The 25,478-nt window shown below is 38.2% G+C and overlaps 1 protein-coding gene across 9 annotated transcripts; it reads left to right on the top strand.

The window, feature by feature from the left end:
• Window positions 1-4,066: 4,066 nt before the first annotated feature.
• On the top strand, window positions 4,067-23,123 carry LOC122077100 (trimethylguanosine synthase-like). 9 transcript variants are annotated; one of them, XR_006139690.1, is made up of 8 exons: window positions 4,068-4,370; window positions 4,501-4,741; window positions 5,225-5,360; window positions 18,152-18,243; window positions 20,423-20,546; window positions 21,866-21,986; window positions 22,186-22,231; window positions 22,544-23,123. XR_006139690.1 is itself a non-coding variant. In XM_042642899.1 (7 exons), the coding sequence occupies exons 1-6, from the start codon at window positions 4,322-4,324 to the stop codon at window positions 21,964-21,966; spliced, it is 729 nt and encodes a 242-aa protein (XP_042498833.1). In that variant the 5' UTR covers window positions 4,070-4,321; the 3' UTR covers window positions 21,967-21,986; window positions 22,541-23,123. The 9 variants fall into 9 exon arrangements, 4 of the variants coding, with proteins under 4 accessions (XP_042498834.1, XP_042498833.1, XP_042498832.1 ...); XR_006139689.1 differs by having other exon boundaries at window positions 22,541-23,123; XR_006139688.1 differs by having other exon boundaries at window positions 4,071-4,370; window positions 21,880-21,986.
• The last annotated feature ends 2,355 nt before the right edge of the window (window positions 23,124-25,478 follow it).

Raw genomic sequence — 25,478 nt, 5'->3', positions numbered from 1 at the left:
CGTGACACGTGGACAACTTTTCACCCAATCTTAACCGTTGGTCTCCTTATTGTCCACATGTCGCGCTCTGCAGGTAGCAAAACAAGGAAAAACATGGATGAGAAAAACAGAGGATTTTGATTCGGCCTCACGAACGCCTCCTCGACTTTCTATGCCACTATGAACACCATTTTTCGGCCATTTCTCCGCAAGTTTGTGCTTTTTCTTTTTTTCTTTATGACTTGTTGATTTATTGTCGCACATGGGAGGCCCATTTACAACATCTTACTCATGTATTACAACTGTTATGTGCCAGACTCTTTATATGCTAACTTTCTAAATGTTCTTTGGCCAGGCAACCATTGAGTACTTGGGGCATGTGGTCTCTGCCCTTGGTGTTCCAGAGGACAAATCCAAGTGGTGGCTATGCTCGATTGGCCCATCCCCACCAACAGCCGAGCTCTGCGTGGGTTTTTGGGGCTCATGGGCTACTACCGGTGCTTCATTCGCCACTATGCTCAAATAGCTGCACCACTCATTGATTTGCTCAAAACGGGCCCATTTCAATGGACTCCGAGTGCACAATCGACCTTCGAAGCACTCCAACAAGCAGTGACAACAGCTCCAGTTTTAGTCCTTCCTGATTTCACTATCCCCTTCACACTTGAAACGGATGCTTCAAGGACCGGCATAGGAGTCATATTATCACAGCACGGACACCCAGTGGCCTTCTATAGTAAGAAACTAAGCTCCAAAATGCAACCAACCTCTATGTATGTACGGGAGATGTAAGCGATCACTGAAGCGGTGGCCAATGGCATCAATATTTACTTGGCCGAATGTTTTATATCCGCAGAGACCATAGAAGCTTGAAGGACCTCACAGACCAAGTGATACAGACCCCTGAGCAGCAACTTTGGCTTTCCAAGCTCTTGGGATACGTGTTCGATATCACGTACAAACCGAGTCGTGACTCGTGACAACATTGTGGTAGATGCCCTTTCACGGTCACCCATGGCATTCTTTGGTTTTTCTACCCCATCTTTTGATTTTTTACAACAGTTACTTGAGGAAGTATCCACCAGTCCGGAATTAAAACAAAAAAAAATCGTGCGGGTCTAACCTCCGAACCAACAGCCTATGCTGACTATACATTCAGGATGGTCCACTTTATTTTCAGCAAAGGTTGGTCATGGCTGCCGACTCACCATTACGTGATTTGTTCTTAAGGGAGTTCCATTCAACGACCAATGGGGGCCACACTGGTTTTCTTCAGACCTTAGCTCACATTTCAACAACTTTATTTTTGAAAGGGGCTTCGTTGTAATGTTCGCACTTTTGTCTCCGTTTGTCATATTTGTCAACAAATTAAGTCATCCAACACTTCTCCCGTTGGCTTGCGTCAACCTCTTCCAATTCCAATACAGGTATGGGAAGATATAGCGATGGATTTTATAACTGGTTTACCAATATTGGCTGGAAAAACCGCTATTATGGTGGTTATAGATCGGTTGACAAAGTACGGGCACTTTTGCACGCCGCCGAGCACGTTCACAAGCCTTAAGGTCATTGAAGTTTTCGCCTCCAATATTGTCAAGTTGCACGGCGTCCCACGAACTATTGTCAGCGGCCGTGATTCCGTCTTCACTATTGCCTTTTGGAGGGAGCTATTTCAGTTACAAGGCACAACCCTGGCAATGAGCAGCGCATACCACCCATAGACGGACAGCCAGTCTGAGGCTTTGAATAAATGCCTTGAGATGTACCTTCGCATCTTCGTATTGGATGAACACAAACAGTGGGTGAAATATTTGCACTGGGGCTAGTATTGGTACAAGACTTCGTTTCATACGGCAGCCGGCATGTCCCCATTTCAGGCACTGTATGGTCGTCCTGCCCCGGTTGTTATTCACTATCTTCGGAGCTCATCGCCAATTGAAGGCATGGATCGAGACCTACAAGGTTGAGATACATTCTGCAGCAGCTCAAGTGTAATCTCAGCCACGCACAGGCCCTTATGAAGGCCCAATCTGACAAACATCGGAAGGACGTACAATTTGAAGCAAATGACTGGGTTTTTTTACGACGACAACCATATCACCAACAATCTATTGCTCTTCGTATTAACCAGAAGCTGGACAGACATTTCTTTGGTCCTTTTGCATCCTCAAGCATATTGGCAAGGTTTCCTACAAGCTTGAGCTAGCTGCCAGAATTAGCTCGTATTCACCCCGTCTTCCACGTTTCTGTCCTTTGAAAAGTGTGTTGGGTCCTCGACTACACAACCCACCCCCTCTCTGATTTGGCCACTGATATAATCTCACCTTTAGTGGTTCTGAATTATCGGCACCTCCAACGCCAAGGCATGTGGATAGCCCAAGCCTTAATTCAGTGGGAAGGATTGCCGCTCGAGGAGACCTCGTGGAAAGACTTCACCACCTTGCGCCACCTGTTTCCTAACATGAACCTTGCGGACAAGGTTCCTCCACATGAGGAAGGCAATGTTATGGTGCACCCAGCAAATGAAGAAGCTGAGCTGGACAATGATTCTTCAACAGCCTCAGTGATCCCTATTGCCAGAAGGAGTACAAGATAAAGGAGATAGCCACCTGCATTGAGGGATTACGTATAGCAGCCTTAGCATTTGTAATAGAACTTGGTTACAACCAACTGTAGTTATAAGGCTATATATGCTGGGCAAAGCACTTGAAGGTAATTTATTTCCCCCACTCTTAACTTTCTCTCTGCTAGAGTGGGTAATCGCCCTTCCTGGGCTTGGCGTAGCTTGCTATTGGGTAGATCCGTTGTAGAAGAGGGTCTTATTTGGAGTATTGGCACAGGCAGCAAGGTTAGAATTTGGGAAGACAAATGGGTCCACTCACTTAAGCGTTTCAAGCTCCAACATCCCCCTCTCCCTGGATGCACTCTAGTTTGGGTTTCAAACCTTATCGACCCTATAAACAGATGTTGGAGAAACGACCTTTTGACCTCCTGGTTTTCCTCGTCTAATGCAAGTGAGATAAGGAAAATTCGATTGGGTTTACACATCAGAGAGGATTTTCAAGTATGGGTTGCATCTTGGAATGGATCATTCTCAATTAAATCCGCATACCACTTACTTTCGAATAAAAAAGATGAGGAAATAGAAGGTAGGGGCTCTTCATCTCATTAATCAATCAGGGCTAATATTCCAAGTATGGTTTGGAATTTCATATGGAATTGCAACACACTGCCCAAGATACGCTCTTTCCTATGGCGTATGACTGCTAATGGTGTTGATTCAGCTGAAGGTCTCAACAAAAGACAAATCCCAATTGATCATTCTTGTCCAAGATGTGGAGCACAATCTGAATCCATTGACCATATCATTCTTCATTGCCCATTTGCTAAGGCCGTTTGGTTCGGGTCCTCTCTCTCCCATTAGATCCCTGATGACCCATCATTTCTCATTCACTCTTGGATCCAACAATGGTGTGACCTCAGTTCACAGGATAAACTAATGACCAAGAAGAACGTCAGCCTGTGTTCCTTTGTGGTTTGGACGCTTTGGCTTGCTAGGAACGAGCTCATCTTCAAGAGAGATAATTGGACCCCTTATGATGTAATATGCAAAGCTAAAGCTTTCTTTAGCAAGTTCAATTGAGCCAAGTCTCATAAAGAGGTTGTGGATCATCCTGCTGCCACTCCACCAAGGCAAGATCAACATCCAGTTTGGATTCCTCCCCCTCTTGATGTGGCGAAAATCAATGCTGATGCATCATTTGTTAAAGATAAGTATTTTGGTGCCTTAGGCTTTATCATTCGTAATCACAATGGATCTCCACTACTAGCTACATCGAATCCAACACCAATGTAATCAATTATTAGCGGAGAAGCTGAAGCAATTAAGGAAGGTATTTTGGAAGCAATTGGTTTAGGATATTCTTGCCTATGGGTGGAATCAGATAACCTAGAGGTGATTACTGCCATTTCAAACAATTCCGGTTGTATTCATTTTCAAATCTGGCCTATCATTGAGGACATCAGGTTCATGTGTGCCAACCCTATAAAATGTTCATTTTCTTATATTCCAAGCTTGTAGAACTGTTACCACCCATCCGGTGTAAGACAGTATCGCCTCAATCCACTCCTTGGCTAAGTCAGTTCTGCCAAGCTGATGCCTTGGTCTGTAACGTTTTATTTTTTAAATAAGATTTTGCATTACCAAAAAAAAAAAGATATGATGAAGCTGAATGCCCATGAGGGGATATGAATAAACTATTCCTGCTCTCTTCCTCTTCTCTTCACTCTCTTCTCTGTTCCTGTAGTGACTGAGGCGCTACATTTTGATTCCCTGATTGCGATGGCTCGGAGTGCTCGTTCCAAGAAACGCAAGCGCAGCAAGCAGAGAGGTGTAAACGAAACCCTAAATGGGTTTAAGATGAATCATATGAGGGCAGTGTTCAGAGGCGGAGCAAGTGATTCGTCTCGTCTGATTTAACAATTTCTGTATCTTACTATTCAATTATTTGCATGTTTCAGTCAAAGCCATTGCAGAAGAGCCCTTCAACGAAGAACCAGTTGGTCCACTTGTTGAGAAGTATTGGCTTCAACGTTATAGTCTCTTCTCGAGGTACGACGAGGGCATTAAAATGGACGAAGAAGGTTGGTTTTCGGTGACTCCGGAAAATATTGCAATGAATCATGCTCAGAGGTGTGGTGGAGGAAGCGTGATCGACGGCTTCACTGGGGTTGGTGGCAATGCCATTCAATTTGCTAGAATGTGAGTTAACCAAAGAAATGCGTGGAATCAGAGAACCATTCAAGAATGGTTAAATTCGCATAGATAATGAGATAAAATAAGTATGCGATTATAGAAAAAACATACATTTTCCTGAGGGGACTTGTTATTTCATACATTTTTTTTTTTTCTAATAGAAATTGTTTGTAAACTGTAATACACAGTAAGCATTTATACAAGACGATGAAAAAGGAAAAATAATGGAAAAATAAGACAGTGGAAGTATTTAGTGATGGTTAAGTTATATCGATAGTACTTTTTTTGCTTGTGAAGTGCTATGTGTCTGATAAAGCAGATAAGAAGTGGTTATCAGCTATCACTAATTAATATGTAGTTCTTAATTGTTTTCTCTGATTCCTTGATTGTGATATCATGCCATTTTTGTTCTATCCTAAGTTTGTAGAACTGTTAGAGAAGATTCCTGACGCCGTAGAACTTGCTTAACCTTCATGTTTGTTCTTTCAGGTGTTACCATGTTGTTGCTATTGATATTGATCCTAGAAAGGTTCAATTAGCTTATAATAACGCGAAAGTTTATGGAGTAGAAGATTACATTGATTTTGTAATTGGAGATTTTTTCAAACTTGCTACATCTCTGAAGGTATGTTAGTTGCTTATCTTTTTCTGTGTATTCTGAAGGAATTTTTTTATGTAATGATGGTTTGAACTGATAATTACTTCCTACAGTTTTAAACAAAAACTAGGAGCTATGAAATACCACAAATGTAGATTAAGTTACTGCTTCCTTTAATTAGGAATAGGGGTAATTAGTTGGCTCCTATTTGTGTAGGCTCCTGAATGGATGTGAGGTTGAAGATAACATAATCATTGTTAATAAAAGTGAGGCATGAATGAGAGTGAGTGAATCATAATATCCAAAATTTGAACAAAATCAAACATATTTTAGATTGAAAATCAAGTAAAGCAAATTTTTGTCAGCTCTCTCATATTTGTCCTTTTTGGTAATGCTTACTTAAAATGATTTTTATTCAGCTTCAGCAGAAATACATTTGAAAATTTTCAACCCCTACCATCTTTATTTTCTGGTCCTCACATGTTTATATCACCGTCTCAACTTTACTTCCAACCGAACACCCCATTTAAAATTTTATTTTCTAATTTCTTTCACATTTCACTTTACTTCATTTTATCAATGAAAAATTAACTTTTACTTTATTCCACTTAATGTCTGACCAAATGGGGCCTTAATATATTTAGACTTGTAAAAAAAAGCAGATGGAGATATTTGGGCATACTAACCTAGTTATCTTTTAAGACTTTGGCATCATATTGTCCTAAAGAGTTGATTTATTTAGTTGTAATAGTATAGCGTTGAGTTGTTGTGGTGTTGGTTTTCTAAACTTATTTGTGATAGTCATATTTTTATCATTTTAATGGGTCTATTTAAACCTTTATTTTGAGTACCAAGTGAAGAAAATTGCATCAGAGTAGAAATTGAGTAGTTGGTTCTTCTGCTGTGGACAATACTTCCTTACCTGCAATTCGTGAATGAAGTTCATACTTTAGATCAATCAGTGCTAATATCCCAAGTCTGTTATATTCCATGGCTGCTCTCACAATTTTAAACAACTTTAGGTCTTCCCTTTTCTTCTTTGCGAGCATAGGCTTTTAACCCACTTGGTTACATAAGTAAAGCATCCACTGATTGTTAAAAGACTAATATTTACAACTATTAAAGGACCTTGAAATACTTCAAATGCTTTGATATTTTAGAAGATTAAGTACTTCCATCTTGTTCGAGTATCTAATGCTGATGGGTCTTAATACTTTAGCCATCTTACTAATATCATAGTTGTCAAGGCATCGCCTAGGCGACAAGGCGGTTCTTGAACGTTTAGGCGACCGGTCGCCATATTGTTCAAGGCATAGTTGGCAAAGTGTTGCCTAGGCACATTGTTGGTGTCACCTTGGTGTTTTGACCCTCTCAACTGCCATGGGTTGCCTTGCCACCTTGACAACCATGGTTTAAGGCGCCTAGACGGAGAATAAAGGGGGGGGGGAAGAAAAAAAAAGAGAGGAGGAGGAGCGGGGGGAACAAGAAGGAGAAAGGGGGATGAGGAGAAAAACAAGAGGAAGACTGGAAAAATAAGAAGAGAAGTGGGAAGAAGAAGCAATAGCAGCAGTCACAACCGCTGGAAAGGTCAGCAGCAGCCACTGCCACTACTACTGCTACCACCATCCTCTGCTATAGGAGGAGGAGGAGGAGGTGGGTCTTGGGAGAATAGTCCCACATCGGCCTGAAGCTATTCGCTCTCTCACATACTTGTGAGTCCCTCCCCTCAATAGTTTGAGTTTTTGGGATGGATATTTACAAAATGTTGACGGGAACTCGCGCTGCAACCACCAACTCTTTCGCCATCGACATTAAAGAGGAAGAAGACTAAATGGGTTTCATTTGTCAACTGTTAGGATTTAAAATGTAACCGCAAGCGTACGGATCAGTGTAGCTACGGGTCAAACACAGGGAGAACAACCACTTTCTTTTTTACTTCTTTAATAATGCGAAAGTGAACCGATTAATGGTTGTGATCTAATTATAACTATCGTCCTAAATATATGTATCTAAAATAACGTCCTAACCATTCGTCATCTAAGAATTTAAATACATAAGCCACACAATTAAAATTAAATAAATAAACAACTGAAAATAAACAACCCACGCAATTAAAAAACAATGAAGGAAAAAAAAATGATGAAATAAAACTAAAGGAAAAGAAAGGGGATAAAGCTAGAGAGAGGCTCACAAGTAGGTTTCTCTACTTATCCCAAGGGATGCATCATAATATGAGTTTCCCTACTTGACCAGAGAGTCACTCTTACAAGGGTTACTCTACTTGGCTTTAGGGAGAGGGAGACAATTAAAATAAAAACAATAAAATGATGGTTCTATGGCTAGGAGGGGCAAAGCCAACACATACACTAGCCATGAACCTTTGGGGAAAGGGAAAGCAATAATGTAATGACTGAAATTAAAATCCTAAATTAAGAAATAAAGGGTAGTCAGAAGAGGGAATGAGAGGGGGGAGAGAAGACTATTGAAGAAGCCTACCTACCTGAATCAATGCTTGAACTTGAAAGCTTGGATGATTTGAGATACTGCCAACCCTAAAAACCAGATCTGGAATGAACCAAATCTTAAACTTCTAGGCCTGGAGAAAACAAATCTTGAAAAAAAAACTGAACTTGAAAAAAAAAGATGCTCCAAGGCTCGTGATCTTGTCACCTAGATCTAAATCTAGAACTATAACTTTAAAAATTACAACTCAATTGCATAAATCATAAACATAAAAGACTGAATAAAAATAAAAGAGTGCTTGCATTAAAAGCTATTACAAAAGTGATTAAAGCAAAAATAAAGAAGAACTAAAACTAAAGAGAGTGAGAGAGGGAGAGAGAGAGAGAAGAGAACTAAGCATAAGTTAGAAAGTAAACTAAGGGGAATAATCCTTCTAGGAGGGGGGAGGAAGGGGCTTTTATAGGGCTTTGGTCTTGCTTGCTTCCTTCTACAAGTCTTCTATAAGAAAAGAAAGAAAATAAAATAAAATTAAATCTTGGTAAAAATCCTCATTCTCTGAGATATTGTGTGAGGAAAGAGAGAATCTGTTTCCAAAATTAACAAATTCTATTCCTTCCCTGCAATATTAACCAATATATTGCAATCTTGACTAAATCAGAAAGGAATCTCTACATAGCATCTTCAAGATCTTGTGAGGTGGCAAGGAAAGAGAATAATCTTTAGGATTTTATAGGAGAGAGGATGTGGTACCAATGAGTGGGTCCCAACTTTGGACAAGTTAGTTCAAGCTTGGACCGGTTCTTGATTCATTTTAAGCACTTTCTCTTGTAGACTTGGAAACTAAAAAAAAAAGAAAGAGAAAAACAGAAGTAGTACTATCCAAAGTGGGGCAAAATATACAGTTATATCCCTAAGATTTCACACATTATTGTGCTCATCAAATTCCCCCGTACTTGACTTTTGCTCGTCCTCAAGCAAGACAAATAAATAAATAAACGAAAGAAAAAGCCTAACTCACTTTCGTAGGAATTATGGTTGCATTTAGCACATGCAACAGGCATTTAAACCCCTAAGTTTCCCTAGTGGACGAGTTGTGTCTTGTGGGTGTTTGCAGTGAATATACACAAAAAATTCAAATTAACTTGAAAAATTACCATTTAAAGCTTCCAATAACTACAAAACACACACCCTCTTTCAATTAGAGCACATCACCCGAGGAACCCCCACGCTTGAACTTTAATACTCCATCTAGATTTAGGAACAATCACACATCTCAAATAGGGACGACCCTTGTATCTTCTAAAGCATGACCAATCCTAAGGCAAACCACATTGTAAGGTAGGGACCATGAACTTAGGGTTTTGGAGCGTTGACCAATCATAAACAATAAGGCATAATAGTATCTTCTTCTTTTTTTTTTATTTTTTATTTTTTTAGTAGAGAACTCATTCTACTCCACTACATTTGGCCTGAATAACATGGTGGAGCAAACACCAAAAATCCAAGTTACTAAGTAGCTTCGCTTTATGCATATGCTAACAAAGACAGTGATGCTAATTTCTTTTTGGAAGTGTTCCTTCCTAAAAGGTTTGATCAAAACACCCCGCTTCATGAGGCACAATGTTCTGTCTAGCTCCTAGAAATTCTATACTTTCTACTTTTTGACCAATTTTCACTTTCTTTGCATATCCATATCATATATTTTTATACCATGCCAAAAATATGATCTCAACTCCTAACCTAAGAACAAGGACACCAACTAACAAATGGTCCTACACCTTAAGACAAGTATCTCTAAATCATTTAAGTGAGGTCCTACTTCAAGACATATACTCATTACCATCCTCTCAATAGGGATTATAGTACCAAGATGGGTCATAGATCTCAATTTCCTTTTTTTTTTTTTATAGGGTGTGTATAAAGCACCGGAAAACTCTTAAAAGTAACTTCAAGTTCTAAATAGTCAAACCCTCCCCATACTTAAATTGTGCAATGTCCTCAACACAGAAAAAGAAAAAAAAAATCACAAGACAATAGAACAAGAAGGACAAAGGGGAGGAAATTACCAAATGGGATCAAATATCATCATAAAGAGGCTCATGGAGAATCATGACCTCTGCATCATGCATTGAAGGCAACTCAAGGAATGGCTTTAGATGGTGCCCATTAACTTAAAAATTTTTTCGAGTGGATGGATTCATAACCTCTACGGCACTATGGGGGAATACTGTTTACACAAGGTAAGGACCTTCCCACCGAGAATGAAGTTTTCCTGGAAAGATATGCAATCTGGAATTGTACAACAAAACTTTATCACTAGGCATAAAAGATTTCCTAACAAGGTGCCTATCATGAAAAACTTTAGTCTTTTCCTTAGAAAGTTTTGCACTATCATATGCATCATTTCGCAATTCCTCCAACTTAGATAGTTGGAGATCTCTATGAGCTCCTGTGGTAGAAAAATCAAAATTGAATTTCTTAATCGCCAAAAGGCACTATGCTCTAACTCAACAGGAAGGTGGCAGGCTTTCCCGTATACCAAACGGTATGGGGATTGACCAAGTATGGTCTTGTAAGCAGTCCTATATGCCCACAAAGCATCCAATAGACAGTTAGACCAATCCTTTTGATTTGGGTTAACTGTCTTCTCTAGAATCTGTTTGATCTGTCTGTTGGACACTTCTACCTGCCCACTGGTTTGGGGGTGGTATGGGGTAGCCAACTTATGGGTAATCCCATACTTCTTCACTAAGGCATCAAAAGACTTATTATAAAAGTGCTTTCCCCTATCACTAATGATAGCTCTAGGGGTACCAAATCGGGAAAAAATGTTTTCCCTTAAGAATTGAATGACCACCTTATGGTCATTGGTCTTACAAGCACAAGCCTCAATCCATTTGGACACATAGTCCACAGCCAACAAAATATATTCATATCCACATGACTTAGGGAAGGGGCCCATAAAATCTATTCCCCAAACATCAAAAACCTCAATCACGAGGATTAGGTTGAGAGGCATCATGTTCCTTCTATTGATTTTTCCTAAAGACTGACAAGAAGGACAAGCCTTACCATAAGCAAAGGCGCCCTTGAAGAGACTGGGCCAATAAAATCCACATTGTAATACCTTGGCCGCAGTCTTAGTAGGCCCAAAATGGCCGCCACAAGCCTGATCATGGCAAAAAGAAAGAATAGAATGGTGCTCATGATCATGGATACATCTCCGGATAATTCGGTCAGGGCATGATTTAAAAAGGTAAGGATCATCCCAAAATAAATACTTAACCTGTGAGTGAAAACGGTACTTCTCTTGGCAAGACCAATGATCCAGAGTCTTGTTTGTAACTAAAAAATTTACAATATTTGCAAACCAAAGTTCACTAGATGCTGCAAAGAGTTGCTTATCGGGAAAATGCTCGGTAACTAAATTTTCACTGCCTTTCTTATCTTTAATTTCTAAGTCAAATTCCTACAAAAGCAAAACCCATCTAATAAGACGTGCTTTGGCATCCTTTGGCATCCTTTTTCTGAATAAGGTATCTGATAGTGATAGCTGCATGGTCAGTGTAAATAATTACATGAGAACCTATCAGATATGCATGGAACTTTTCTAATGCAAATACAATAGCTAAAAATTCTTTTTTAGTTGTGGTGTGGTTCAGCTGTGCATCATTGAGAGTTCTACTTGCATAATAGATAACGCGAGGAAGTTTATCAACTCTCTACCCTAAGACTACCCTTGTAGCAAAATCAAATGCATCACACATTAATTCAAAGGGCTCAGTCTATAAGGGAGCTTGAATAATGGGGGTTGTAGTCAACACCTTTAATTGCTCAAAGTATAAGAGGCATTCATTAGAAAATTCGAAGGGTTGCTCTTTGGCCAAAAGATTGGTGAGAGGTCTAGCCATGTGACTGAAGTTCTTGACGAACCGACGATAGAACCCTGCATGACCTAAGAAGGAACGAGCGTCCTTAACTGACTTAGGAGGTGGTAAATTAGAAATTAAGTCCACCTTAGCTCTATTAACCTTGATTCCTTCTTTGGAAATGACATGACCCAACACTATACCCTCTGTAACCATGAAATGACATTTCTCCCAATTGAGGACTAAATTAGTTGCTTTGCATCGTTTGAGTACTAAAGAAAGATGATGCAAACAATTAGAAAATGAGGAGCCATGAATAGAAAAATCATCCATAAATAATTCCAAAAAGTGCTCCACCATATCAGAGAAAATGCTCATCATGCATCGTTGGAACGTGACAGGGGCATTACAAAGCCCAAAAGGCATATGCCGATAAGCAAAGGTTCTATAGGTGCATGGAAAGGTGGTCTTGTGTTGGTCATCTAAGGTAATGAGAATCTGGTTATAGCTGGAATAACCATCAAGGAAATAATAATACTTATGTCTGGCTAACCGCTCTAACATTTGATTAATGAAAGGCAAAGGAAAGTGGTCTTTTTAAGTTACTGCATTTAACTTCCTATAGTCAATGCACACACGCCATCCTGTTTGGACACGGGTAGGGATCAACTCATTTTCAGCATTTTGGACTACTATGACCCCTGACTTCTTTGGCACCACGTGCATTGGACTTACCCACTTGCTATCAGAAATAGGGTAGATGATACCATGATCCAAGTACTTTAGGATCTCTTTCTTGATAGCTTCTTACATTATAGGATTAGTCCTTATTTGTGGTTCCCTAGAAGGTTTTGAATCCTCCATGAGGTGAATATGATGTTGAATGATTGAGGAGCTAATTACTTTAATGTCTGCCATGGTCCGACCTAAAGCTTCTTTGTTTTCTTTTAAAACTTTGATCAAATCTTCCTCTTGACTTGAAGTTAAATTTGAGGCTATAATAATTGGAAGAGTTTGATCTTCTCCTAAGAAGGCATGCCTTAAGTTAGAGGGCAACTCTTTCAAATCAAGCTTAGGGGGCTCAACAATTGAGGGTTTAGGAAGAGAATTTGATAGAGGACCAATGGGCTTCATGGGTGTATGAAGGCTCCAAACCTCGTAAAATAAATTTTTAGTATCATCCTTTAATTCTTCCATACACTCTTGGAATTTTGAATCAAAGTCAATGTCAAAAGTTTTAACAATATCATCAAAAAAATCCTCAAGCATATTGACCTCTTAATCAATATCATCAGAAGAAATTGTGGGTTGCTTGCCCAACCTATACACGTTGAACTCCATAATGTGGTTGCCAAAAGATATCCTTAGTAGACCATTCCGATAATTGATTAATGCATTGCTGGTAGCCAGAAATGGTCTTCCAAGAATGATAGGGATCTTGTCCCCTAGTGGTGAAGGGTTTGGTGTCCAAAACAATAAAATCAACTCAGAAAATAAATTCTCCTACCTTAAGTAGGATATCTTCGACAATCCCTTTCGGAATCTTGACAGAACGGTTGGCCAACTGGAGAGTGGTCCCTGTGGCTTTCAAATCACCTAATCCAAGTTGTTGATAAACATGATAAGGTAGAAGGTTCACACTTGCACCAAGGTTAAGTAGGGCATGATCAATATGAGTGTTGCCAATGACACAAGAGATGGTGAGACACCCGGGATCCTTATACTTGGCTGCTATAGGTTGTGTGATCATTGAACTGATATTAGCTGCCAAGAACACCTTTTTGGGCATACTTGTGGTGCGTTTGTGAGTGCATAAGTCTTTGAGGACTTTGGCATAGGCTGGGATTTGAGTTATGGCATCCAAAAGAGGGGTGTTTACCTCTACCTTCTTGAAGACTTCTAAAATTTTTTCCATTGAAGCTATCTTCTTCTTATTCATCAAACGGTTAGGATAGGGGACAGGAGGAACATAAACATTATCAGAAGTTCTCTCATTAATAGAATCATTTTTTATGGCTCCCACCAAATCATCCTTAATTTCTTCAGGTCCATCTGGCAAACCTGGAATGGGAGGCACAGTAATAGCCTCGATAGTCGGAGGGTCAACAGAAATGTCAAATGGTGGAGGAGTGGTACCATTCCGTAGATACTCTCGGCCATTTCGTAGGGCATATGCCGTATTACACTGGTTGGAGGGCCCTTAGTGTTGTTGACTCTGTACGACATTGAGCTGAGGAGCAGGTAGCCCTTGTGGAGTCAACACCTGATGTCTAGGATTCGTCTCTGGCTAACTAGGCAATTTTTCTTTCTCCTTCTCATACATGATTATGACAAGTTGGTTTAGTTGCCTCTCCACATTATTGTGGCTTGTCATGAGAAGGGCCATGCTTTTCTCTAGCTCACTAATTCTTACCTCCTCTCCAGTGGATGTAAACTCCGAGGGTTGTTGATAAGGCGCTTAGAGGGGGCCTAGCAAAATTTGACTGAGGACCTAGATTAGGCCTAGGGAAAGAATTAGGTAGTGGTGCAAAATTGGGCCTTTGGGGACTAGGCTGCCCTTGGTTGTGAAAGTTGGATGGGCCTCCTTGATTCCCTTGGCTCCATAAAAAATTAGGGTGATTTCTCCACCTTGGATTGTAAGTGTTGCTAAACAGGTTGTTTGGGTAAAGAGCATTAACACTTTCATTGCCCCCAGAACTGTTGGGGCAGTCTTCCATTATATGTCCAGGGGAGTAACACCAATTACACATAGAGACCTGATTTTGGACTTGGTGGATTGGGGCATGTGCTTTAGGGACAAGGGCTTCTATTCTCTTAATGAGGCTATCTAAATGGGCCTCCTTGGCTACTATCCCATCGACATAGTACCCTTTACCTCCTATAGTTCTCTCACTTTCCTGAGTAGACTCCCATTCTCTTGTCTTTTCAGTTAGGTCAACCAAAAAGTTCTAAGCTTCTTTTTCGCCCACATAAGCTATGAAGTCTGTAAGACACATAGACTCTAACATCTGCTTGGTATGGTAGTCTATCCCTTCGTAAATTATTTAGCAAAGATGCCATTTGTCAATACCATGATGGGAACTCTTGGAGAATGTCTTAGAACCTTTCCATGAGTCTGGAAAATGACTCTTGAAGTTTTTATAGGAACTGCATGATCTCATTCTTAAGTTTGTTTGTTTTATGCAAGAGAGAATTTTCTCAAGAACGCTACTGTAAATTGATCCCATGTGGTAATAGAATTAGTTGGCAGCCCATATAACCATCTTTTTGCTCCATCCTTGAGTAAAAAGGTAATGCATCTAAGTTTAACAGCATCATCACTGAGATGTTGTATCTTAATGAGGACACAAACCTCTTCAAATTCTCTCAGGAACAAATAAGCATCTTTGGAGGATAGCCCATGGAAGTGGGGTAACATAGTGATGAATTGAGTTTTAAGCTCATAGTTGTTCCCTGTGGTAGCTGGTATTCTAATGCAAGAAGGTTAGGCTGCCCTGGCTGGGTAGAATCTATCATTTAAAGTAGGCTTAGGTTGTTCTTCCATTCTTAAAATAGGTATTCTTACTAAACGATTGGCAGAATCACAGGTCCACACACTCATGCAACAGAAAACTACCCACAACTAGAGTAAGACAAGCACAAAAGAATGGAAAGAAAAACTCTTTTTTTTTTTTGGAGCTTACTGGCAGGGATTCGGGGTTGCTCAGGTCAATTCCTGAGGTACTGCTACAGGGCGAAACCTGTCTTTATCATATTGTAAGGCTTGACGACCTCCACCGATACAACTACTATTGCAAGTTCTTCTCAAGAATTCAATAAAAGAAAAACAAAAACAAAACAAAGCAAAGCAAACAAAGCACTCCGATTTTCCAAAAGAAAACGAAAAATAACATGGAACTATCTCCCTGGCAACGGCGCCAAAAACTTGTTAGGATTTAAAATGTAACCGCAAGCGTACGGATCAGTGTAGCTACGAGTCAAACACAAGGAGAACAACCACTTTATTTTTTAATTCTTTAATAATGCGAAAGTGAACTGATTAATGGTTGTGATCTAATTCTAACTATCGTCCTAAATATATGTATCTAAAATAACGTCCTAACCATTCGTCATCTAAGAATTTAAATACATAAGCCACACAATTAAAATTAAATAAATAAACAACTGAAAATAAACAACCCACACAATTAAAAAGCAATGAAGGAAAAAAAAATGATGAAATAAAACTAAAGGAAAAGAAAGGGGATAAAGCTAGAGAGAGGCTCACAAGTAAGTTTCTCTACTTATCCCAAGGGATGCATCATAATATGAGCTTCCCTACTTGACCAGAGAGTCACTCTTACAAAGGTTACTCTATTTGGCTTTAGGGAGAGGGAGACAATTAAAATAAAAACAATAAAATGATGGTTCTATGGCTAGGAGGGGCAAAGCCAACATATACACTAGCCATGAACCTTTGGGGAAAGGGAAAGCAATAATGTAATGACTGAAATTAAAATCCTAAATTAAGAAAGAAAGGGTAGTCAGAAGAGGGAATGAGAGGGGGGAGAGAAGACTATTGAAGAAGCCTACCTACCTGAATCAATGCTTGAACTTGAAAGCTTGGGTGATTTGAGATACTGCCAACCTTAAAAACCAGATCTGGAATGAACCAAATCTGAAATTTCTAGGCCTGGAAAAAACAAATATTGAAAAAAAAAAACTGACTTGAAAAAAAAAGATGCTCCACGGCTCGTGATCTTGTCACTTAGATTTAAGTCTAAAACTATAACTTTAAAAATTACAACTCAATTGCATAAATCATAAACATAAAAGACTGAATAAAAATAAAAGAGTGCTTGCATTAATTGAAATAAAAAGCTATTACAAAAGTGATTAAAGAAAAAATAAAGAAGAACTAAAACTAAAGAGTGTGATAGAGGGAGAGAGAGAGAAGAGAACTAAGCATAAACTATAAAATAAACTAAGGGGAATAATCCTTCTAGGAGGGGGGAGGAAGGGGCTTTTATAGGGCTTTGGTCTTGCCTCTTTCCTTCTACAAGTCTTCTTTAAGAAAAGAAAGAAAATAAAATAAAATAAAATCTTAGTAAAAATCTTCATTCTTTGAGATATTGTGTGAGGAAAGAGAGAATTTGTTTTCAAAATTAACAAATTCTATTCCTTCCCTGCAATATTAACTAATATCTTGCAATCTTGACTAAATCAGAAAGGAATCCCTGCATGGCATCTTCAAGATCTTGTGAGGTGGCAAGGAGAGAGAATAATCTTCAGGATTTTGTAGGAGAGAGGATGTGGTACCAATGAGTGGGTCCCATCTTTGGACAAGTTAGTTCAAGCTTGGACCGGTTCTTGATTCACTTTAAGCACTTTCTCTTGTAGACTTGGAAACTAAAAAAAAAAAGAAAAGAAAAGCAGAATTAGTACTATCCAAAGTGGGGAAAAATCCACACTTATATCCCTAAGATTTCACACATTATTGTGCTTATCATAACTTATAACTTAACGAAGATATACTCTTTTTTTAATCTTGTACATTCCCCCTTACATTCACAAGTAAAAGAAATAAAGTTTAGTTTGCATATAACCCCCCCCCCCCTCAAATTTACATCTTAGAAAATATCATATTTTACATCTGAAACCTCCTTTGGAAAAAGCATGCCTTTGTCACCTAGCACCAAGGCGCCTGGCCACAACCTAGGTTCTTGACACCATGAAAACTATGCTTTCTATTATCTTCAAATTAGGTGTCTTGATGAGTAATTGTCAAGGTTTACCTTTAAAAGACATGTAATTCAGATTGGCTTCATGTAGGTATGACATTGTTGATTTTCTACCGTCCTACTTTGGCCTTCCAAATGAATCCACCAGTTGATAACTTTGAAACACTTGAAAAAACAAAGCAAGAAAAACTACCCTCTATATCAGTAGTCGTGTTCAAGTTGATGTGGTCTTAAATGAAGTGAAGGAATTGAATATCTTTATGTCATTTTTCTATCCTTGTTGCCTTGTTGGTAAGCCCAACTCAGTACTTGGGTATAGACAATTGCATGCAGTATGCTGTGACAGCATATTGTTGGTGCAGATGATTAAATTGATGTTTGCAGAATCTCATTGTTGAGTGGTGGGCATTATTTTTCTTTTTTGTCAAAGACTAGCATTTTAGTAGTCAACAGAATTGCGGCAAAGTCCTGCTATTAGGGTTAACTACATTAGTGTCATAACATAAGTCATGACTTATCGTCTTCATAAACTGAAGGATACTTCTAGTTATATCTTGTACTACATTGAAATATTCTTTTTGGTGCAAAAAATGAAGACTTTATTTATTTATTTTTTGATAGTTAAAAAGATGACTTTATTTGTGCTATACTGAATGATGCTTTGAGAGTCCATATTTTTAAGTTATGCTTATATGATGATACTGCAGCCTTGAAACATAAAAAATGCCCACTTTTTCTCTTTTCTCATTTGTTTGAATTTTATTAGGGAGATGCAGTGTTTCTCTCACCACCATGGGGAGGCCCAGCTTACAGAACCGTGGAGAATTTTACCCTTGATCTGCTCAAGCCGAAAGATGGGTATGTTATGGTGTGCATTTATACTGCCCCTTTGATTCTGATAAAAAGCATTTCCTCTTCTTAGCAGCAAAAGAAATATACTTTCTCCTACTGAATTATTCATTGCCTTGAAACTGATGGATTAAATATTTAATGATTGATCTGGTGAACTGAAATTGAGTTGAGAAGAAAGAAATTTATTCACTGTGAATGAGGTTGGAATATGCTTTGCGAGAGGGTTTTCACAATTTAATAATGGAGGGTGATTGAGCACTGTCATATCTTGGATGAGGTTTATTCATAGCATAAGGAGCATCATGTCGAATCTTCTCAAATGAATTGTCCAATCATATGGAGTCTTATAGATGTGTGATTGTTGAGTCTATCTCGGATTTGTTTTGTTTGCTCTCCGAGTTCTAAGATATTCTCATGTCTTGGGTCTTGTACTGTCCTTTTTTTTGTATCAATAAAATAATCATTCCTTCTATCTATAAAAAAAATTATTCACCTACTATTTATTTGCAGAATTTTAGATGTGGGGTTAAAGTGTAGACAGGGAGGGAGATTGACTTGTAGACTAGTACCAAAATGGTTCTGGTAAATTCTTTAGACATTCATATTACATCTTTTGACACAGAAATATAAAGATACGAAAATGTATTGGTATGTGTGGGGTCATTTATAGTCATTTAAATGGTATTGAATTTTTTAAGCATACCTAGATACAGCACTTGCAACCATGGAAGTAGGAGGGAGTACCCATTGCTTACCCCATTGACCCAGGATCATTTGCTAAGTGGCAAGACTTATGAGTTATGGAAGGTATTAAAAAAGGGACAGTTAAGGTTGACTGGCCCAAGACCCTAATTTCTACATCCAGAGGCCTAAGAAATGGACACTGGATGGAGTTTTGTCCCAAACCCTTGATTATGTCTGTCTATATTTAGCTGATTTCCATGCCTGGGCCAGGATTCAGGCATTGGTGAATAAACCCCAAGCAGTTACAGATTTGAAAGAGTTGATCTCTATGTCTAGGTGATGACGTTAGCATGATGTCGTGAGCAATACTCCACTTTACCGATGGATCTATTTCAACAGCTATTTTCCAGAGGTTCTTTTCCAACGACTATATTCTAATGGTTTTATTCCAACAACACATTCCCAATGGCTCTTTTCCCTCTCCTTATATATTTTAATTTTGGCTTGTAGAGGAGTTATGAATATTTTTGTACTTTTGGGTGTGCCATGTAAGCCTCAATGTGAGTTTGTAGTCCTCTTATGGTGAGCCCCACATTTGGGTTAGTGAGTCTCCAAGGGTCCCAAAGTTATGTTGTCCTCTTTGACCCTCATCCTGTAGTTAATTCCTCATTTTGCAATAAAACTCTTCTTCTTTTTCTTCCTTTTTTTTTTTTTTTTTTTTGAGCTGCATCAACTTGGTATTAGGGGAAATTCAGATCCTTGTGGTGAGCAGGTTCCGAGGTCGAAGTAAAAACCAAGAAACAAACTCGACGATGGAGAAGGTTGCTATGGATCATTTCGCTGCTCTGGAGACTGGAGTAAACCATTAGTATTCTACAAAGCACAACGGAAGGATTACCAATATTAATTTGGCATTGGAAAAATTATGGTCATTTCAAACTTGAGGACAGGTTCTTTCAAGCAAGGGAAAATGACGAAGTCTGCATGATGTCATTAGCATTTATTACTCATGACTCCACTTTTCTCTTATTCTCCAACGACTCTTTTTCCTCTCTTTATATATTTGTAATTTTGGCTTCTAGAAAAGTAAGTAGATGAATATTTTTGTACTTTTGTTTGCGCCATGTGAGCCCCAATGTGATTTTGAAGTCCTCTTGTGGTGAGTGAATCCCACACTTGGGTGTGAGTCCCAAGAGACCCAAAGTTATGTGGTCCTCTTTGACCCTTGAATTAAGTGGTTCTCCTTGACCCTTGTCCTGTAGTTGATTCCTCATTTTGCAATAAAACTAATCTTTATTTTCTATCTTATTTTGCATTTTCATTTTGAGCTGCATCATTAGGCCAAGTATTGATTGTGCAGATGATGTCTAAAATGAGTGCTACGACACCAGGGTATGCGTAATATAAAGTTCATGGCAAAATTGAAATTGATTTTCTTGAATTGTATGACATGAAAATTGTGTTTTGTTATTTCTAAATACTAATTGCAGTGTATTTGCAGGTATTCCATATTTCAAGTAGCTCAAAAAATAACTCCTAATATTATAATGTTCTTGCCTCGAAATGTTGACTTACAACAAGTTGAAGAACTTTCTTGGTTATCTTCCCCTCCTTTAAATATTGAGGTATGACCTTTCCCTAGATGGAAACACTATGTGGTTTATAGGTGTTTTTTTTCTCTCTGTTGTGGGGTGGGGGTGGGGGTGGGGGTGGGGTTGGGGGTGGGGGGAGAATGCTTTCACTATTCCCCTTCTAGGCTTTGTGTTATTAGATGGTCAGATCACAATATATCATTCATATGTCATTATAATATTGTTATTGCATCACATGTACTTCCGCTAGTTTTATTGTTTCTTACTATGTGCTGTTGGTTTAGTGGGGCATGTCTCATCCTTAAACCGAGATGATGGGGTCCTTTAAAGTTCAGAAATTTGGGTTTTGGTCTCGTTTCGGCCAGACGGAAATCTGAAATTTTGGCCAAAATTTTGCCAAAACAATGCATTTCTTTGCCGGTGAGTTTCGGATGGCCATTTCAGGAGGCAAACAGCTATATTAAGCCCCGAGCCTCCGATACTTTAGGTGAACCTTATTTTAGCCGATATAAATATATGTAAACCTCTATATTATAAGAAAAGTCACACAAAGTGATAGTTTGGATTTGCACCCCTGGTTGACAGTATATGTCGGACCCTAATGTATATCTTGTGCAATATTTGCCTATTCTACACATTGTTTTAGTGCTAGAAGACATAAGAGATAAGTAAAATAAGTAAATTATGCACTATGAATGAAGTAATATCATATTGATTAATTATGAAATAGTACGAACTACAAAGTACAGGTAACATAGACTGATAGAGACCCAAGTCCCAACTCCAAAAACCACAATAATACAAAACTGTGGTGATACATGAGTACAAAGTGGAACCCCTAAGGCCATCCTAATGGCTAATACCAGGAAGAGTTATGGACTGATGGTTCCGGAAATTTTCCTCCCATTGTATGACAAATATAGTCCATGTCATAGTGTGCCAGAAGAAATGACATGATGCATGATACATAGATGAAATTTCGACCAAACTCATGAAAGTCAATGTGCGAAACAACATGATACACAGGTGAAATTTCAGCGGAACACAGAAATTTTGACCGAAATTATGCTGTTTGGTTGTTTTTCCTGTTGTTTCGTCTTGGTAGCTTTGAAATAAGCTAAATTTTTCCGAGATTTTGGTGAAATTTTGACTGAGGCTATGTATCAGGCATGGGATACTGAAGCAGCAGGGAAATTGCTTGAATGACAATGGTTACTTCTTACGTCACCAAACAATTTCGATTTGTTGACAAAAAATCTTCGTTCACTTATTTTAAGAAATCAATAAAAAATCGAAATCGAAATCCAACCAAAGAGAGCCTAAATATAAGCTGCTTGCTCTAATCCTAGCAGATTTACTCGTGCAGATTGAAGAGAGTTATGTACATTGCAATTTAAAGGGGACGACTGCTTACTTTGGTGGTACTGCGTTGGGGAAGCCTGATGTTTCTTAATTGTGTAGAGTTACAACATTGTAAGTATTAATTGTTTGCCAAATATGTGAATTGAATGTACCGATACCTTTTTACCAGAACGTGTGTCCTCATCCCTGTTCTTTGGTATGTTTATATTTTTGCTGGTTAAATTGCAAGTGTCTTATTAGCAGCATGGTGATGGCTGTGTGCATCTAATTTTTTTCTCATCTTCTCCTGTCTTTTTGGTGATTTCTGAAGGTATCTTCCACCCAATTCCTTATGTGCCATCATTGGTCCAGTACATGTAAGTCATTCCAGAGATGTAATGCTTAAGCTTTGAAGATGATTGGAACTCTATCTTGTGGAAAAAGGTCTAAACCATGCAGAAATGTAACTTGATTTTGCTTTGCTGCTTTCCTGTATCTTTAAGTACAGATGCAGCTATGCAGGGAAAAACTCCCTGAGATGCCCATGCTTCTTCCATATCATATATCGAAGCATATACTATTTTACTGTTATTTAATATATGCATGACGTGGAAACTCCTCTAATATTGCTTGTCTACATCTCCAAACCCCGAGTTTGTCAACTGACACAGAACATTTTTATGTAGTAGAAGAGTTGCTTTCCGAAAACAGGGCGGGATGAAGAGAATCGCTGTTTCAATGGGTTCTTCTTCATAGTTCATTTATCTCATGGTGTATTGGCTTGCCATTTAAGTTGTCTGATAGAGCTGGGGCAAAATTTAGTCTTGGGTTGTCAACTTATCTTGGAAGATCTGGAAAATAGACCGAAAGTATTGGCTGAATTCAAGAGCCCCCTGGCGTACGCATGCAGGTATTTTGTAGTAGCTTGCTGCATGGCCAGCTGTATGGTTGGCTTAAGGGTCCAGATCATTCCTCCCTGGGAGGATCTTTGTCTCCGTCTTGTAAAATTCACATTGTCTGCAATATGTGGCCCCCTGGTACTCAGATACCACAGGTACAGATGAATTCAGCTGCTTCCTCCTAAGATCTGATATTGTCAGCTTTCTCTGGACTTTATTTCTCTTCAGTATTTGCCTTCCAAATTTTGGCTCTCAGTGGGAGTTATTCGGGCTTTATGATGAGGTAATGTCTGATATTGTGCACAATGATGCTGCATTCTCGCTACCAATTGGTGGCAATGGGCTGATTTAGTAATGTTTCATATAGATAGTCTCTTTTCTTTTCCTTATTTTTTTACCAACGTTCTGTACTAACTATTAAATAAAACCAAGGAGAGAAAAGAAGCCAATAGAAAAAGTTTGAAGAGAAACAGAGAGGTGTAACCATAACATCCCCCATCCCAGCTACTTGAAGAACTTGACACCCCTTTTGCTACTGAGCTGCCCTTTTTTCTTGACATGAAGACAAACTTCAAGATTGACCCTTTAATTGGCAACATCTCTGGGACCTCATAGGCATCAAGTTAATTGTTACTTTGTTGGGGCAACAATTACCTATGACTGCTCTGGTGAGAAATTTGTCCATTTATAGTTGAGACTTAAGATCTACATAATCCCTGTACATCTCTGGGATTTCATTATGGCCATCCCAGCGTAAAATCCCATATTCGTCTGATTTTTCTTTACCTCCCAAAGTTTAAAGTATTGGTGATTTTAAGAGACCTATCATACTGTATTGAAGAGATGCAAGATAAGCATAGAAATGATGGAAAAAAAAAAAAAAACATATGAAAATGTTTAGGGTACATGCAAGCTATAGTTTAGAGGCATAAATCATTAAAAATAAGTAATATGTAAAATATATCATGTGTGAAAAAGAAAACAAAGTATGATGTGACAAGTGCATTTTTTGTGTGGCGATTTGGGTCACGCAAGAAGTGTTGTATTGCTGCGACAGGTCTTGGTTTTGATATAATCTTTGGAAAACACCTTGGGTTTGTAGTGAGCCGTGGAAAAACTTAGATTTTAAGGGTTTTCATTGCTACCTTGGAAAGCAATCGACTCTTTCTTGAGTGGTGCGAGTTCAAAACGGGATGTATTGTTTTTTAGCCTTTTATTTTTAGAATGTCAATTCACCCCAAATCTAAGCATGCTACTAAGGTTGACGATCAAATATATTTTTGGATTTTTTCTTTAAAGGGAATTTCGTACAAGTTTAAAATGATCAAATGACCAAAATACCCTATTTCTCAAGAGAAATGCTAGAATGTATGAAATATTATCAAACAAATGCCAAAAATGAAGGAAATATCATAGTTAACACTTCTGCCAGAAGTTATCAGAAAACTTGTTTTATGACTTTTTGAATTTTGTATTTGGAAAGAATGATCAAATGACCAAAATGCCCCTCAACCATAAATTGAAAGATGAATGCTGAAGAATGCTTACATATGCAAAAAAGATTCATAAAATTTTGTGTGATTATGAAAGTGTCATATATGTAACTGCTGATTGTCGAACTTAGGGGTGTCAATTGGTCGGGTCAGTTAGGTTTTGATTGGGTTGAATCGATTTCGGTCTAGGAATGAGAGAGATCAAAACCAATCGATTAAGGAATTTTGGTTTTTGGTCGGTTTTGGTTTCGGTCCGGTTTGGTTTCAATTTATATCGGTTTTTCAATATCAGATTCATACCGGTTTAGATTGGTTTATTATTGGGCTTGAACCATAATGAAATCTTACATTCATGAATTATAGTGAGAAGATTTGATGAAAAAAATGCTTTAAATTTATGATTAAATCATGGTTTATCGTTGTAAGGGAGCTAATATTGAAAACAATGGATAACAAATTATTAACAACATAACTAATATTGAAATCACAAAGTGAACCCTATTATCCTCAATCAATTCTTAATCGTTCATTTAAATATTCAACTAGTTTTGTATAGTGAACAAGGAAATCAATGGAAGCATTATTATAATTTACAAATCAATTTCTATATTAATAACCTAATATTCAATGATTTGTAACAATTCCCCTTACAATAAAATTTTTTTCACTAATATTGTGAAAAATGGATGGTCAATTCACCAATTTATAATCTCATAATCATTTTTTTTATCGGTTTCATTCGGTTTGGTTTTAGTTTGGTTATTGGTCGGTTCGGTTTGGATCGATTTTCAGTCGGTCCTAACATACCTCAATCCAAAACCAATCCAATAAAGATCGATTTGGTTCAGTTCGGGTTTTATTAGTCGGTTTCGATTGGTTTTATTGGTTTGGGCTAGGTTTTGACACCCCCTAGATTAACTATTTTTAATTGCATAAACCCTAAATCCGAAAATTAAAACACTATATAAGAAACACGGAATAAATGATTAACAATAAGGCAAAATTTAAATAAAATTAAGAAGATTAAAAAATGAATAGAAAGTCAGTAGACCCAAATATAGAACCTAATTCAATAGAAAAAAAAAAAAAAAGAATCGACATGTTTACGATGCCCCATGGAAGACACCGATAACATACTCTTGTTTGCAAAATCATAGTAAATAAGAAGTAACTCAGAAAAGTGGCTGTTACATACTTCTCTTCCTTAGTCTCTACCTAAGAAAAAAAAAAAA

Source organism: Macadamia integrifolia, chromosome 4, assembly GCF_013358625.1.
Source record: "Macadamia integrifolia cultivar HAES 741 chromosome 4, SCU_Mint_v3, whole genome shotgun sequence".
Classification (NCBI taxonomy): Eukaryota; Viridiplantae; Streptophyta; class Magnoliopsida; order Proteales; family Proteaceae; genus Macadamia; species Macadamia integrifolia.
Note: the sequence above shows the minus strand (reverse complement) of the source record. Positions and strands in the feature narration are given on the sequence as shown.